Source organism: Myotis davidii, unplaced genomic scaffold (assembly GCF_000327345.1).
Source record: "Myotis davidii unplaced genomic scaffold, ASM32734v1 scaffold455, whole genome shotgun sequence".
NCBI classification, from domain to species: domain Eukaryota; kingdom Metazoa; phylum Chordata; class Mammalia; order Chiroptera; family Vespertilionidae; genus Myotis; species Myotis davidii.
The window spans coordinates 2273060-2287721 of record NW_006287459.1 but is presented as its reverse complement, the minus strand read 5'-3'; the positions used below and the strand labels follow the sequence as shown (position 1 = coordinate 2287721).

Below are 14662 nucleotides of genomic sequence, written 5' to 3'. Positions count from 1 at the left end.
TGTTCTGCTATTATCCTTTTTCTCTAGCTCTGTGATATTTTATGCACTATAGTCAAGTTTAATTGTCTACTCCTGTAGTTTTTGAGTTCTTGGAATATTTATTGAAATCCTCCAAGGGTAAAGTGGAAAAATAAGCTGATATATTAACCCAAAGAAACAGTGTAAAAGCCACTAATATTTAAAAGACCTTTGTTAAATCCTTTTTTCTGGCTGAGTTTTATAATAAATCAGAGACTGCATGGTTGAAAAAACTAAGAATCTATTTGTGGAGGAAAAAGTTTAATACGGAAATATTTTAGAATTCTTATATTTAAAGGCATGAATAATTATACTAAATAACTTATACTGGTGATTACATTGGGCCGGATATTGTGCTGAGTGCTTTATGAGCATTAATTTATGTAACCTCATGGGGCAGTACCTGGCCCTCAGTGCTGTTTAAACGTTATTTATTATTAGTTTATTATTTGAATCTGAGTTAATTCAGATGCTCTTATTTGGTATTTTTAAGTTCACCCCACAGAATCTCATCAGTCTTACCTATGCTGCCAGATTCAGAGCCTAACTCCCAACACCAAGTTTCATATAAGTTATTTCCCAGTGAAACATTTCCCCCATGCACCATTCTAGGCAGGAAATGTGTCCGGGTGGGACGTCTGCCCCAGAAACAAAATGTTGCTATAAAAATTCATTCCCTATTTCTGCATTTTCTGATATTGAAACTTGATGGCGGTAGGAACAAGTAGGCATCTGGGACTCATGCCAGAATGCTTGTCACTGAGGAGAGGTGGCTAAGAATCGTTATGTGTAACATTCATGGGGTTCCAGCTGAATGTATACCTGTGGATCGAATCCTGCTTCACAGAAATCATTTAACTCATGCAGTGGGAACCATACTAGGCAGAGCAGGTGCTGGAGGAATACTGTGACAAATACAAAAAATCAAGAACTCTTAGACTTGGATATGAAGAGATATTTTAACCCAGTATTGCCCAAACCTTAGTCTTTATGCATATGACTTACATTATTTTGACATATATTTGTATAGTAATGTAGTAATTTGCTTAGTGTTTTCCTTTGAATAATTTCACATTTATTCCTTAAATACACTGATTATTGAAAGAAAACTGTGTATGTGAAAAACCATTAATAAAAGGTAACCATAAAACTAAATACAATAAAAGTAAATGTTTGTTCAAATCCCACCTGAAACCACCTCAGTTAACAGCATATAGCGTGCTTTCGGATATACCGATTTAGTTCAACATGTTCCTTTTCTGGATACAGAGTCTGAAGAATTGAGCAGCTGAGATATGGGATCTTCTTTCTTTCTTTTTTTTTTTTAATATATTTTTATTGATTTTTTACAGAGAGGAAGGGAGAGAGATAGAGAGTTAGAAACATGGATGAGAGAGAAACATCGATCAGCCACCTCCTGCACATCTCCTACTGGGGATGTGCCCGCAACCCAAGTACATGCCCTTGACCGGAATCAACCCCGGGACTTCTCAGTCCGCAGGCCGACGCTCTATCCACTGAGCCAAACCGGTTTCGGCTGGGATCTTCTTATTCAAGGTAGCTCACTACTGTAGTATACAGTCCCCTCAGACCCAATAAGTTTACACAATAGAAGGTTAATTCTTGCTTATGTTATGTTTAACTACCTTCCACATGGAGATTCAGGGATCCAGGCTCCTTCCATCTAGTGCAGCCATGGGCAAACTACGGCCCGTGGGCCTGACCGGCCCGTTTGAAATGAATAAAACCAAAAAAAAAAAAGACCGTACCCTTTTATATAATGATGTTTACTTTGAATTTATATTAGTTCAAAAACAAACACTCTATCCATGCTTTTGTTCCGGCCCTCTGGTCCAGTTTAAGAACCCACTGGGGCCCTCGAGTCAAAAAGTTTGCCCACCCCTGATCTAGTGGCACCATTGTTTTTGTTGTTATTTGTTTGTTTTATAAACTGCTTTATTGATATATAATTCACATGCAATTCACCCCTTTAAGTTGTGCAATTCAGTGGTTTATAGTATGTCTACAGAGCTGTGCAACTATCACTACAATCAATTTCAGAACATAGTCATTACCCCAAACAGAAATCCTGTACCTATTAGCATTCCATTGTTTTGTAGTTTTGTCTGGTGGAATCTTCCACTGGGTCTTCTACATCCAACTGGGAGGCAAGGGAGGAGATGGAATATGGTCAATGGGCGGGAGGTTTTAGAGGCAGGCAGTGGAGTTTCACCACTTCCATCTCCACTCCCTTGGCCAGAGCTTAGTCCTGTGGCCTTGCCTGCACGAATGGAAAAATGCAGCCTATCTGGGCACTGAGGGAGAAGAGGAAAACGTGGCTATCTTAGATCACTGGCACCGTCGCTGCTCCAGAGCATTTGTAATCTTTGGATTGAATGTATTAATTTCTGGAATTCCTTGAATTGGCAAGTCTGTTACATGAAACTTACGAAGGATCCACATACATTTATTTCTATATAACTCATTCCATTTTTTAGTAATTTTAAAAATTACAATAGGTAAATCACTTTTAGATTTATTTAAAAACACTTAAATGTTAGTATGTTTTGCTTTCAACTGTCATAAACATACCTGGTACCAGCTTTTAGAAGTGCCTTGGGGAGTTGGGAAGAGGGTTTGCCAAGAGTATAGCAAAGTCATAAGAGGAATGACCACTCAGGAAAAAACAAACAAGCTAGAGCTAAAGTTTTAAATACAGTAAAAAACACAAACAAACAAAAAACTCCAGAAACTTTATAATAATTTACATCAGCACAATCTAATATGAAGTTTATTCTGTGATTTTAGAAATGGAATTTTTTTGCCTTTTGATTTCTTATAAATTTATAGAGATTTTTCAACATCCTGTTTTTATTCTCGATATTACATTAAAAGTCATCATTTTCATAAATCTTCATGCCCATGTCTATAACTACTGGCTTCTTAATGTAAATGTGCTTTTTGTTTGTTTGTTTGTTTAAAAGCATTTTACAAAATGTGAAGTCCCTATGTCAGAAATTCTGGTTATGAGCTGGTTGAAGGGAGGAAACAATATTAGGATGCCAAGTTTTCATTTTTGCTTTCTTTCATTTTTCACCAGATTTAGTCATTGGTAAAGAGAGGGCATTTGATTATAGAACCATCAAGTTGGAAATGACTTTATATTTTATTTATTCTACTTCTCTTGATACCAGGAAGGTCTCCATTAAAATTATTCCCAAAAGCCACAGGAGAAAGGCCAAATTCCTCCTGAGGTTTTCCTTGCGTCTCCTGGCTGACGTGTCCTGCTGCACTTGAGTTCTATTCTTTTAACTCTGTTCTGAGTGGAAAGGGAAGAGCCACCCTCATGCACAGTATCGGCTTTTTGGCTCATTTGTGATTTTTAGTGTAGAATGTGCCATCTTTCTTCCTTTTTCAAGAGTTAATTGGAACTCCTTCGCCTTTTAGTATTGACCCATCTGAACTTTTATTGTCCGTATCATCATTCCACTCTTTAACCTTAACAAATGTCTGGTTGTAAAATCCTTGAGGTTAAGAAATTTTGCACTTTAAAAACATCTCCATTGTGATCCTTTGGTTTCTAGGCCTTGCTGAAGGTAGGAGGAAGTCATAATCAATCTTTGGTGAATGTGGCTGAATGAAGGTCGCGTTGGCATGTAGTGTTAGCAGTAGGTGTTGGTGCTGTCCATCTGCCGAGGACGGCAAGTTCTAGGAATTTTTTTTAAAAAGTATATTTTATTGAGTTTTTACAGAGAGGAAAGGAGAGAGGTAGAGAGTTAGAAACATCGATGAGAGAGAAACATCGACCAGCTGCCTCCTGCACACTCCCCACTGGGGATGTGCCCTCAACCAAGGTACATGCCCTTGACCGGAATTGAACCTGGGACCTTTCAGTCCGCAGGCCGACGCTCTGTCCACTGAGCCAAACTGGTTTCGGCAAGTTCTAGGAATTTTATTGATATATTATTGTATGTAATATGTGTTTTGTCTGTATTCTCTGGAGCAGTGGTTCTCAACCTGTGGGTCGCGAACCTTTGGGAGTCGAGCGACCCTTTCACAGGGGTCGCCTAAGATCATCGGAAAACACATATATAATCACATATTGTTTTTGTGATTAATCACTATGCTTTAATTATGTTCAATTTGTAACAATGAAAATACATCCTGCATATCAGATATTTACATTACGATTCATAACAGCAGCAAAATTACAGTTATGAAGTAGCAACGAAAATAATTTTATGGTTGGGGGTCACCACAACATGAGGAACTGTATTAAAGGGTCGCGGCATTAGGAAGGTTGAGAACCACTGCTCTGGAGGGTCCCTTGTCTCTAAACTCAGCCGTGCCAGCAGCCATCTTTGGGGTTGTATTTGTGCCCTTTTTTCATTGTTGTGCCCTCTTGAGAAAGAACAGGCCGAATGAACACAAAACAATCTAGTGGTGCCAAATGGAGGCCTAATGACAGGATGGCAGGGTGTGTGCAAGCAGAGGTTCCACGTTTGGAATTGAAAGGGCAGGAGAGGGCATCACAGGGCACAGGACAAGTGGACACCAGAAAAACTGGCTTTGGGAGAGGGTTTCAATTCCAACAAACCCTTCCATCCATCTCACTCAAGTAATGGGGTTCATTTAATCTTATTTATTGTATAGCTTCATTTGTATTTAATTTGTGAATGGCTTTGGTCTTATAGTTTTTAAGAGCTATAAGCATAGGGAATTTCCACTGAGTTTATGTTTGTACTTAGTAAAATGGTATCAAGGTCTATGGGGCACTTAAGAATTCAGGGTTGAAATTAGAGGTCAAATCTTAGTTTATTGTGACCTTTTTGGTCTTATTATGACTTTCGGCAAGCTAATTATATTCTCTAAGTTCTCATTTTTTAATCTGTTAAATGAGGTGGCAAGAGTTCTCCTGTCATATGAAGATTCACTGAGTTATCCACATGAAGAGGTACAGTGCCTAGTTCATAGTGAGTGCTCTATACTTGTTAGATTTTGACTAATAATAAATTTTTTTTTTATAATAAGCATCCAAAAATATTCCAGCTTGAGAGACCTGGAGTCAGGTAAAGGCTTCTGTGATATTGAAAGATCTGGGTTCAATTCTGGCTCAGCCTCTTAGCCAATCTCATAACTGCTCTTTCCTAACAACTTCTCGGTGTTGTTGTGAAAACTAATTAATAGTAAATGTTGCCATTTAGGGAGTGACTTTCCCAGGCCAGATGCTGTGCTGAGCACCTATGTACACTTATCTTTATTCCTGTTAAAAGAGAAACAAAGTGAGTAGTAGTATCCTATTCCTACAGAGAAAGGACCTGAGAGGAGACAGCTTGCCCTCCGCCGTAGGACTTCTGAGTGGCAAAGCAGAGGCTAGAGTCAGGGTCTGCCTGTCTTCAAGGCTCGCGCTCCCTTCCTGAGGTCCTATTGCAATGCAAAGGCGATGCATGCAGCCAGTTCCTTCTGTGGCAGGCAGCTGGGAATTGCCACATTGGGAATAAAAGTTGTGACGGAAAAAAGGGAGGGTCATTTGCAGTGTGGAGGAAAATTCTGGTGTATCTTTCACTGCAGAGTGGACATCCAGGGGGAAGGGTGTGGAAGGTGGACATGAGGATATCTTGAAGATTAACAGCTGACTTCTCAAATTCACCTGGGGCTGGCCCTGGATACTTGTGTGTCTTTAAAAATTTTAAATTTTGTTAGTTTAGTATTGATATTGATATTTTAAAAATACCAAGTATTCTGGAAATTAAAGGAAAACACTGTACCTTGTAAGACTTGCTGGGGGACAGGATCTCAAGCTTTGTGAAATATACAAATGTACAAAAGATGTGCAAGAAAGGAGATATATATATTAGAGGCCTGATGCATGAAATTTGTGCAAGAGTAGGCCTTCCTTTCCCAGGCTGCTGGCACCAGCTTCTCTCTGGCACCCGGACGCAGGCATCCAGGACTCGGGCTTCCCTTGCAGCCCTAGCTTCATCCAGAAAGTCATCTGGAAGGACAGCTGATCTAATTAGCATATTATACTTTTATTATTATAGACTAGTGTCCCAGTGCACGAATTCGTGCACAGGTGGGGTCCGGCTGGCCCGGCCCCAATTGGGGCGGACTGGGGCCAGGCCTTTCGGGAGGAGGAGACAGCGGGAAGTTGGCTGGCCAATCTGGCTAGGGGGAGGGGCTGAAGGCGATTGGCCGATGGGCCCTGCCCCAGATTGGGGTGGGAGGGGCTGATGGGGGGCAGGGCTGGCTGTGGAGGGGCTATGGGAGGTTGGCCGGCTGGCTCCACCTTCTGATTGGGCAGGTTTGCTGGCCCCAGTGGGTGTCATAGCAACGAGTCACTGGCTATACATGCATATATATATGTGTGTGTGTGTATACATATATACACACACACATATACACATATACATATATACATATACACACACACATATGTGTATATATATGGCCTATGCATGCTTGTGCACATGTGCACACACACACACATAGAGTGTCACTCATACTTCTTTGCAGACCGGCTCAATATACTGCTTAATATACTACTAAATGCCAAGCAGTCTTCTCAGCTCGAAGGATTCAAAGATGAGTAAGAGGAGGTCTCAGCTTCATTGGGATTGTTAGTCTAGTGGGCAGAGTGAAGGCTATAGAAATAGAAGAAAAACTTCACGTGAAAAAAGCAATGATCTTGAATATTTCTTCTTGGGCCGCAATATTAGCAATAATATATAGCACACATCAGTGATCATGAAGTAATTTTCTTATCGAAGGAATTCTAAGAAGAAGTAGAGATAAACTGTATGCTGTGTGTCCTTTCTGGTATTAACTGCTTAACCAGAGTGTGAGGGCCAGGTGTGAAGAAGCAAGGTGTTTGGGGTGTACATGGCTTTTCTATTTTTGGGGGTGTACATGGCTGACCTCAGGGTTTCCTAGGATGAGTTTCTTAATTTTTCCACCCTTTTCTTCCTCGGTCCTGCCTAACCTCTCAGGGTTACCCTGAGGTGTGCCTAGAGTCATGCACTGCTAAATATACTGTATATGTCTTATGAAAAGCAGAATTCTCTTGAACTATATAAAGACAGTGCTAAGCATGTTTGAGTTTGAGCAGCTCCCTGCAAACATATCCACCTGGCTGTCCAATAGTCAACTCAAACAGCATTCCCAGCCTTGCCTTCAAACCTGATTCTCCCTCAGCAGTCCTATTGTGGTTATAGTATCTGTCTACAGCACTCAAACTCAGAATCCTCCAGGCTCCTTAACTGCTTCTCCCCTCTTAATCCCCAGCTCTAATTGATCACAACGTTATGTGGACTCTACCTCTTAATACTCTGGCATCCCTGCTTTTCTCACCTTACTTATAGGGCTCACAACCTCATTATCCCTTATCTGAACTCTTAAAAAAATTTTTTTTTTTTATGATTTCAGAGAGGAAGGGAGAGGGAGAGAGAGATAGAAACATCACCGATGAGAAAGAATTGTTGATCGACTGCCTCCTGCATGCCCCACACTGGGGATTGAGTCCACAATTCGGGCATGTACCCCGACTGGGAATCGAACCGTGACCTCCTGGTTCATAGGTTGAAGCTCAACCACTGAGCTAGGCCAGCTGGATCCTCACCTGTACTCCTGTAGCAGTCTCCCCACTAGCCACCTGCCTTCACCCATCCCCCACACTGCCATTAATATCTTTTTTGGGGAAAACAGACCTCAATTTAACACTCCTCACTCGCTGCTTAGAACCGCTAAGAATAAATCAAACTCCTTAGTCTGGCGTATAAGCATTTTTCTAACTTGGTCTCAACCTTTTTGGTGTCATTTCCTACACTTCCCCTGCCCCACTTCGAGCCTCAGTCATAATTTCTTTCTGTTTCCTAAATAAATGCTTCCCCGCCCCCTCCCTCTCTCCTTCTACACTTTCTCTACAGGAAACTTTCCTACTTATCCTTTAAAAACCAAATCCAAATATCACTTCCTCCCTGAACGGTCTCCAGCCTCTCCTGGCCCAGCCACTGCCCCTCCCCAGCGCTCCTCGTGCTCGCTGACTTCATCATTCCTCGATGATGAGTCATCCCCTCAACCCCTCCACCCACCATGTTACTGTGAACTCCTCCAGAGGAGACCCTCAGCCCCTTCCAGAACCTTGAAGCCTCTGGGCTGGATGTCTCATCAGTGTTTGCTGGTGGGATGGATAACATAGTGAAGGAGCAATCTAAATTCGAACTGTCATCCTCCAACTTCATAGCAAGGTATTTGGATCAATAAGCCCAAATATTAGTACAGTAACATAATTATATTAATTAACATAATCACAGAACATGAACTCAGGGGGTGTAAGTAAACTCACTATAAAAGTCAGCCCCTCTTCTGTATAGATGGGCCTGCATCTAACAGCTGCCTTTAGTCATGGGGGCAGGTGGTGGGTGGAGAAGGGTGTTGTGGAAGCAGACCATACATAGCCCACGGCTCGAGGGCTGAGGGAGCTGGCAGGTGGTCCACGATCTCCGAGCAATGTCTGAAAAGCCCATGATGTTAACAGTGACTTTCTCCAGGGTTGGGGATGGAGGGTCGTTTGACCCTCTGTTGCTGTTAGTATTTTCTAAGGCTTCTGCAGTGATGCGTGGCTGGTCATAGGAGGATGGTGCTCTGGCTTTCTTCTGCCCATTGACTGGTGCAGGCCCCAGGGACGGGGTGGGATGGCCCTGTTTGGCTAGACCTTTCAGCACGGGGCTGTGGGTTCTTCATAAGCTGACCCCGATCGATCACCTCCCCATCCTGCTGCACGCACCTTGTGCATCAGCCATCAAATTGTTTTGTTGTTGCTGTTTTTGCTACTTATTTTAGGTAACAAACACTTACAGGTATCACACTACAGGTCAGACACTCTTCTAAGCACTTTGCAAATGCTCATTTAATTCTCAGAGCTCTGCAATAGTACCTATGAAGTAGATACTGTTATCATTTCCATTTTACAGATGAGACAACTGAGGTCATTCTGGAGTATGTTTTTCTTCACGTGTGCTGTTTGTTTCCTCCCTACCATGCATTAGAATTTCTCTGCCCAGATTGTCATTTAAGCCAGAGTTCCTCTGTATTCTCTTAGCATCTTTTTAATATACGGTACTTACTATATTTTACAGGCTCAGGCATAAATAGGTTTACAGTTGTTTGTGTGGAAAATAATACAGTACTAATACAAGAATAAACTCTGTGTTTCGCATGCTCACAACTGTAAACCTACTTTTGCTCCACCCTGTATAATAAATACTGTTTTTCTGTCTCAGAGGTAGAGATGGGAAAGTTGCTTAATTTTCGTGTCTTCCCTCTGTGAATTGTGTCTGGTATCGCTGACCTCACAGAGTGGCCATGAGGATTAAAGGACACAATAGTTGGACTCTATGCTTAGGACGTGAGCGTCCCCGATCTGAACTTTGTGTATTCCTGGACACCGTTGCTGACACGGGGCAGGTGTGCCCTATGGGAAACTGAGGGAAGGGAGAGAAGGAAAAACAGATGACCCCCCCAAGTCAAGGCCACTAAGGGAGAAGGGTGTCGGCACCCCCAGATGTCTCAGAAAGGTGTGAGCGATGACCACTGAGCAAAGACGGTTGGGTTTGTTCGTGGTGATGTTTTTGAGAATGCCTTTAGCAGGCTGTGGTGACGTGGGCTGCAGATTGCAAGTGGTGAAGGGGGAGTGGGTGGGAAGGAAATGAAAGGCTGAGGGTGCGATCACATTTCCTTTCAGGAAGGGAAGAGAAGCGTTGGGGCCGTGGCAGGGCCAGAAGAAGGGCTCTTGGTGTGGCTGGGAGAGGAGGTGGCTCTAGGCAGGGGAAGGACATGCCTTGGAAGGGCAGTGTCCCTCCCCCTCTCCTGACTACAGCTCCGTCCATGCCCAGAACCCTGACTGCCCCCTCGGGGACTTGTCTCCACGAATTCTGTCACCTGCTTGCAGCTGGGGCATCCCAGGGTCCAGTGGACATTGGGGTCAGCTGGGTAATGTGTGTCAGCAGTCTTGAGCTGCATTTTCCTCATCTGTGAAAGGAGGGGAATTTTGTGAGTGTAGTACCACCTACAGTATCTTAACTGTTGTAGCCTTTAATCTTCTAGAAACAGGATGAAAGATGAAAGGGAAAATCTTAAAATGCTTTGGACCTGCAGGAGGAGGGGGTTTGGGGTGTGTGTGTGGGATGGCAGCTCTCGTCCCCATAAAGTCATGGGCAGTTGTCCCCTGCGAGAAGGGGACTGGAAGGGTCTGTGTTCTGATGAGACCCAGGGTTCCATGGAGAACACCAGGTTCTCTCTGCTGGAGATGCAGAAGAACTGAGATGTAGCAGTGAAGGTCTGGCTAAGTGTCAAGGAGACAGTGTTGTTTTTTGACCTTCTGCAGCCCGGCATGTAGGAACAGGGAAAGGTATGAATAGGGGTGCAAAAAATGTGAAGGGATGTGTGGGATTAGTGAGGTGCGGGGGAGGGGGTAGAGCAGGGGAGAAGGGAAGAGAGAGAGAAGAAGAAGAGGGGAGGGGAGGGCAAGGGACAGGAGAAGTACTGGTGAAATGACCTCCAGAGCAGTCTAGTCAGATGGGAGCTGGTGGCCTGGGGCAGTTGGCAGGTCTGAAAGTTCTTTGGTGACAGTGAGGGTGCTGAGCAGGTTCCTGGGAGCGGGTAGGGGGCTCAAAGATTGGGGCCAGAGGGGCATTTCAGAGTATTAGATGAAGCAATCTTGAATGACTGGGCCCAGGGAATGGCTGAGCTACCCCCAATACTACACTTCTTCATTTGTCTATTTTTTCTTCTATTCTGTATATCTACCCCCCATCCCGTCCCCTAAGTAGCCTTAGTCTTTATACAGCTTTATCTGTGGCATGTCTCAATTAATATTATTCAGCGAACATTCTTTATTTCTACATTGTATTTGCAATATTTTTAATGGATACAATATATCAAGTTATCTTTGCACGTACTATTTTGTACTCCTTTGGATTTTTTCCCTGGGATAAATTCTCAAATGTGAGCTTACTCATGTGAGTAATCTCAGTTGGTGTGAGTGCTTTTTTTGGTGGGGAGGGGTGTCTTGATATGTCATTCGGTGTCTGCTGCAGGGAGATTTTCCGTGCAGGGGGGGAGGGCAATAGGGGAGAAAGTAGAACCTTCAATGAGAGTCTGAGTGGAGGCTTTATGAGGACGTGCTAAGGCCACCTTGCGTCCTTCTGGTTCTGTGTGCTGGAGGGGACAGGTAACTGGCTACAGTTTCCTTCTGTAATTGATGCTATCTTTTGGGGCTTTCATCAAGAAGTTGAAGAAGGGGGGTGGGAGTACATGGGGAGAGCTCAATGGGAGAAAAAGGAGACATATGTAAAACTTTCAACAATCTACACTAATAATAGACAAACATGTAAATTGACCATACCTCCACAACACTACAAGCCAATCAGGAGCGAGTATGCAAATTAACCCAACAAAACTGACAAGCCTGTGGGCAGCATGGCGATGACACAGGTGTTCCACACCGCCCCAGCTGCTCCAGGCCTTTGGGCAGCATGGGAAGGCGGAAAGGCGCCTCCAGGCCGAAGCAAAGGCAGTGCCGGCAGCCAGGGGAAGGAAGGCCCATTCTTGCATGAATCTCCGTGCATTGGGCCTCTAGAAAAGAATTAAAAAAAAAAAAAAAGAAGTTGAAGTTAAGATGCGTGTCTGAGATGGGAAGGCAACAATGAGAGGAAGTCCATTGTTCTGTTCCAGAGCTTTTGGGAGGCAAGAACAGAACCATTTCATCTTTAGAAATTAAAGGATTTAATTATTTTGATTAGAGTTCTCACAGTGTTAGTGTTTTGAATAATTTTAAGAAATTATAATATATTGAGTCAGTGATTTCATTAACAAATACTACCATTAATCACATTTTCTTATATCTTATGATTGTAATCGTTCTTTTTTTTCTTTCTTTCAACAGAAAAAATACAGAAAGGGATTTATTGATGTTTCAAAAATAAAGTGTGTGGAAGTAGTGAAGAATGATGACGGTGTCATTCCCTGTCAAAATAAATATCCCTTTCAGGTGAGCCGGCATGTTCTGTGGCAGTGTAATTCTGGGCTTTTAGTCATACTCTTTGACATTACAGTTTCCTGTCATTGCTTTAGTGGTTGATTTTTTAAAAGTTCAGCTTTATTGAGATATAATTGACACATTGGAATGGTATATATTTAAAGGTGTAAAATCTTGATGTTTTGATATATGTATATACCCTGTGAAATGATCACCACTTCACATACCATTTTCTTTATTTTTTGTGTGTGGTGGGAACATGTAAGATCTACCTTCTTAGCAAATTTCAAGTACACAGTACAGCATTGAGAACTGTAGCCACCATTCTGTGCAGGACTCTCACCTTGCGTAACTGAAACACTTGGTACTGTTGGCAGTGACAATAGCACCATAGAGTCAGGCCAGACCTGGGTTCAGCAACCTCTGTACTTGAGTTCTGGCTAAGAAAGAATTCAGAGCCAAGACTCAACCTATAAACCAAAGTTTATTTAGAAAGTCACAGAAGTAGAAGTGAATCATAGAAGAAATGGGCTCAGGAAACAAGCTACAGAGGCAAAAGAAGGGGCCCTTAGAGCTTACGGGAGAAGGAAGGAGATAGAGAGAGAGAGAGAGAGAGAGAGAGAGAGAGAGAGAGAGAGAAGGGAAACTCAAAATTGGGGCGTGCTACCTAGTGAGAGCCATACTGGGTCCTCTGCCATGAGGATAAAATTGTCTGAGGCCTCAGGGAAGGGTTCCATAGAATAGTGGTCGCCAACCGGTGGTCCGCGGACCACTGGTGGTCCCTGAGGTCCGAAAGGTTGGTGGCCGCTGCCATAGAATATTCATCAGCTCTCCAGGTGTGTCCTTTCAGGGTTGAGGTCTCCCTGATTGGTTGGCACCAGGGTCATTAGTCATTGCAGCTGGATCTGAAGTCAGCCATGGCCTCCCTTGTCTGGATTTGCTGCTTTTCTGGTCCTGGAGCTGAAACACAGCCGAGGCCTAGATGTATCTGATGTGGCTCAGAACCTCATGTCTTAGGGGCTTAGTGCTTAAGGGCTATTCTCTGGCCCCTTATCCATTTCCCCCAGAGCATCTACCACAAGACTAGCAACATGCCAAGGGAGGAAAGGTCAGGGGAAGATCAGAACTGCCTGGCCAGCACTATGGGAGGTCAGGGGGTTAAATTGCATGACCAAGGATATGCTAGGGGAGAAAAGGTTACCCTTGGGGCTAGGTACTTGTTTTCACAGTTTTGCCTGTTGCTAGGCACCCGCAGCTTTCCGCCCGGTGACCTTATATGTGCCTGGCTCATTGTCTTTTCTCTGCTCATGCCTGTCTAACTGCCTACCCCAGTACCCTTTGACCTACATTTCCCCATTTTCCCATCTCCCAGCCCCTGACTCCCACTGTTCTATTCTCTGCTTCTGTGATTTTGACTCAAATTCCATGTATAAGTGGGATCATAGAGTGTTTATCTTTCTGTGTCTGGCTTATCTCAGTTAGTATACCAATAATGCCCTCAGGTTCATCCATGTTGTTAAGAATAATAGGATTTCCTTCTTTTCTTAAAGCTGAATAATATCCCATGGTATATAGACACACCACCTTTTCTTTATCCATTCATCTGTCTGGATATTTAGGTGATTTGCATATGTTGTCTATTGCAAACGATGCTACAGTGAACAGGGCAGTGCAGACATAGTGTCAAGATCCAGATTTTATTTCCTTCAGATAAATACCCAGAATTAGGCTTGCTGAATCCTATGGTAGTTGATTTTTAGTTTCATTTGTACTTTGATAGTAATTGTTTTTTCATAAACTTTTTAAGTCTTGGTTGAAACATTAAATAAATATTTTATTGATTTCAGAGAGGAAGGGAGAGGGAGCGAGAAATAAAAACATCAAGGATGAGAGAGAATCATTCATTGGCTGCCTCCTGCAGGCCCCACCCTGGGGATCCAGCCCAAAACCCAGGTATGTGTCCTGACGGGAATCGAACCGTGACCCCTTGGTTCATAGGTCGATGCTCAACCCCTGAGCCAGGTCATCCAGGCTGACATGTTTTTGGTCTGTTAGATTCTACCAGTGCCCTGAGTTTCTAAGCCCCAGACCTAATGTGCTATTTATTATTCAGATTGGTCCTAGAGCAATTAGGAGGGGGAGGGGAGACTGAGACGGGAAAAAGTGGGGTGAGGTGTTTTCTGTGAATTTAAGAAGCGGAGAAGGGGCCGGAGCGAGCCCCTGGAACAGAAATGAGATTGAAATGCTGCTTGTAATGCAAAATACATTAGCATTGCATGTCCGTTAAAGTGTGCCTTTTAAAAGGTTATGTTTTTTCATGTTTTCCTTCACAATGATTCTTTTATAGAAGGGAGGTAAATACACTGTCTCATTTATGACAGGAAACTGGGGTTCACAGATGTTAAATGACTCGTCCAGGGTCATTCTGTGAATGAGAAACCTCCCTACAACACCCATGTCCTGTCACTCCCAGGGGATCAGCGTGGCATCCGGAGCATCCTTGTCACTCCCTGCCAGTCACGGTGCACACATGCCCTGGGAGCCCGGCGGGCAGAGTCGGACCCTGGTATTCAGACCTTGAAGCAGGCAGACAGGACCTCTCTCCAA

The 14662-nt window shown here is 43.4% G+C and overlaps 1 protein-coding gene across 1 annotated transcript in view; it reads left to right on the top strand.

The window, feature by feature from the left end:
• Positions 1 to 14662, top strand: part of TEC (tec protein tyrosine kinase) — a 102591-nt gene that overhangs the window by 50131 nt on the left and 37798 nt on the right. Inside the window, exon 3 of the mRNA XM_015560977.1 lies at positions 11963 to 12067. Coding sequence (XP_015416463.1) covers positions 11963 to 12067 — 105 coding nt within the window. The remainder of the gene's footprint in view (positions 1 to 11962; positions 12068 to 14662) is intronic.